This window comes from Orycteropus afer, unplaced genomic scaffold (genome assembly GCF_000298275.1).
Source record: "Orycteropus afer afer isolate SDZICR_OR568_19922 unplaced genomic scaffold, OryAfe1.0 scaffold00099, whole genome shotgun sequence".
Lineage (NCBI taxonomy): Eukaryota > Metazoa > Chordata > Mammalia > Tubulidentata > Orycteropodidae > Orycteropus > Orycteropus afer.
This window is the reverse complement of record NW_006921686.1, coordinates 1,415,556-1,416,837: the sequence shown is the minus strand read 5'-3', so window position 1 is coordinate 1,416,837 and position 1,282 is coordinate 1,415,556. Positions and strand designations below refer to the sequence as shown.

The window sequence follows — 1,282 nt, the reverse complement described above, 5'->3', positions numbered from 1 at the left end:
AGAGTCCTGTCACGTGGCACAGCCCCTGGGTGGCGCCAACAGTCAATGGGCTGAGCTGCTAACTGAAAGGCTGGGGGTTCGAGTCCCCCAGATGTGCATCAGAAGACAGTCCTGGGGGTCAGCTTCTGGAACTCCTGCCACCGAGACCCCGCGGAGCACGGTTCTGCGTCGACACGCACGGGGGCTCCAGAGCTGGAACTGACTTGACGGTGACTGGTTGGTCAGCAGCACTCAGTGCACGGTTGCTGTCCCCAACTCACGGTGGCCCCAAGTGACAGAGCAGAATTGCCCCATTGGGTTCTCTTGGCTGTGATCTTAACAGAAGCAGATTGCCAGGCCTGTTTTCTGCAGAGCCACTGGGTGGATATGAACTATCAACCCTTAGGTTAGCAGCTGAGCGGAACCGTGGGCACCACCCAGAGAGGTGCATGAGGAAGGTACTAGAATCTCAAGAGGCTGTTCCCTCGGCAGCACGGCGGAACGGAGACGCCCAGCCCAGTCTAACAGAAGCCTTCCTGCCACACACACGTGGCTGCACGGCCCCCTTCCGTCCCGAGAGGATGAGCAGGGGTCTGGCTGGGTGGGTGAGCCACCCCACGCACTCACAGCGCTGCCGGCCAGCTGGGCGATGTCGCGGAACTTGGTGAAGACCCCGGAGGCGGTGAGCGGGGGTGGGGGCAACATGATCCTCTGGGTGCTACGGCTGCTCTCGGCCACCAGCCCCACGTCGCCCTTCTCGGCCGCCTCGGCCCGGATGGACTCCAGCTGCCGACCTTGGGGAGAGTGCGGGTGGAGGGTGAGGTGAGTGTCTCCCTTCTGGGCGGCCTTGGCCTGGGGGGGCTCCCCCAGCTGTGTGTGCTTGCAGTTGGCCCTGGACGCCCCCAACCCTAAGGGTAATCGAGGTTCCCTGGACAGTGTCAATGGGTGATGCCCGACTCCTAACTGAAAGGCTGGCAGTTTGACCCCCAGGAGCCTCAGAGGGAAGGCCTGGCCATCTGCTTCTGAAGGTCGCGGCCTTGAAACCCTCTGGAGCCCAGTCCTCTGACTCAGAGCTGCCGTCTCCTGGTTCCTGGGCTGAGACGGCTCACTGCATAGCTGCCTCCCAGGACACAGGTGTCAGAGGCTATGATGGATCAAACTGGGTCCCCTAAGAAGATCCGCTGACCTTGTAAGCCCACTCACTGGGACTGTGACCTTGTTTGCAAATGGGGTCTTTGGAAATGTTATCAGTTAGGTCGCCAAGGTGATACTGGGGTACAGTGAGTCCTGATCCCTTCTGAGC

The 1,282-nt window shown here is 61.2% G+C and overlaps 1 protein-coding gene across 1 annotated transcript in view; it reads right to left on the bottom strand.

Annotated features, from left to right (window-relative positions):
* Positions 1-1,282, bottom strand: part of LIG1 (DNA ligase 1) — a 79,096-nt gene that overhangs the window by 31,335 nt on the left and 46,479 nt on the right. Inside the window, 1 exon segment of the mRNA XM_042781232.1 lies at positions 603-773. Coding sequence (XP_042637166.1) covers positions 603-773 — 171 coding nt within the window.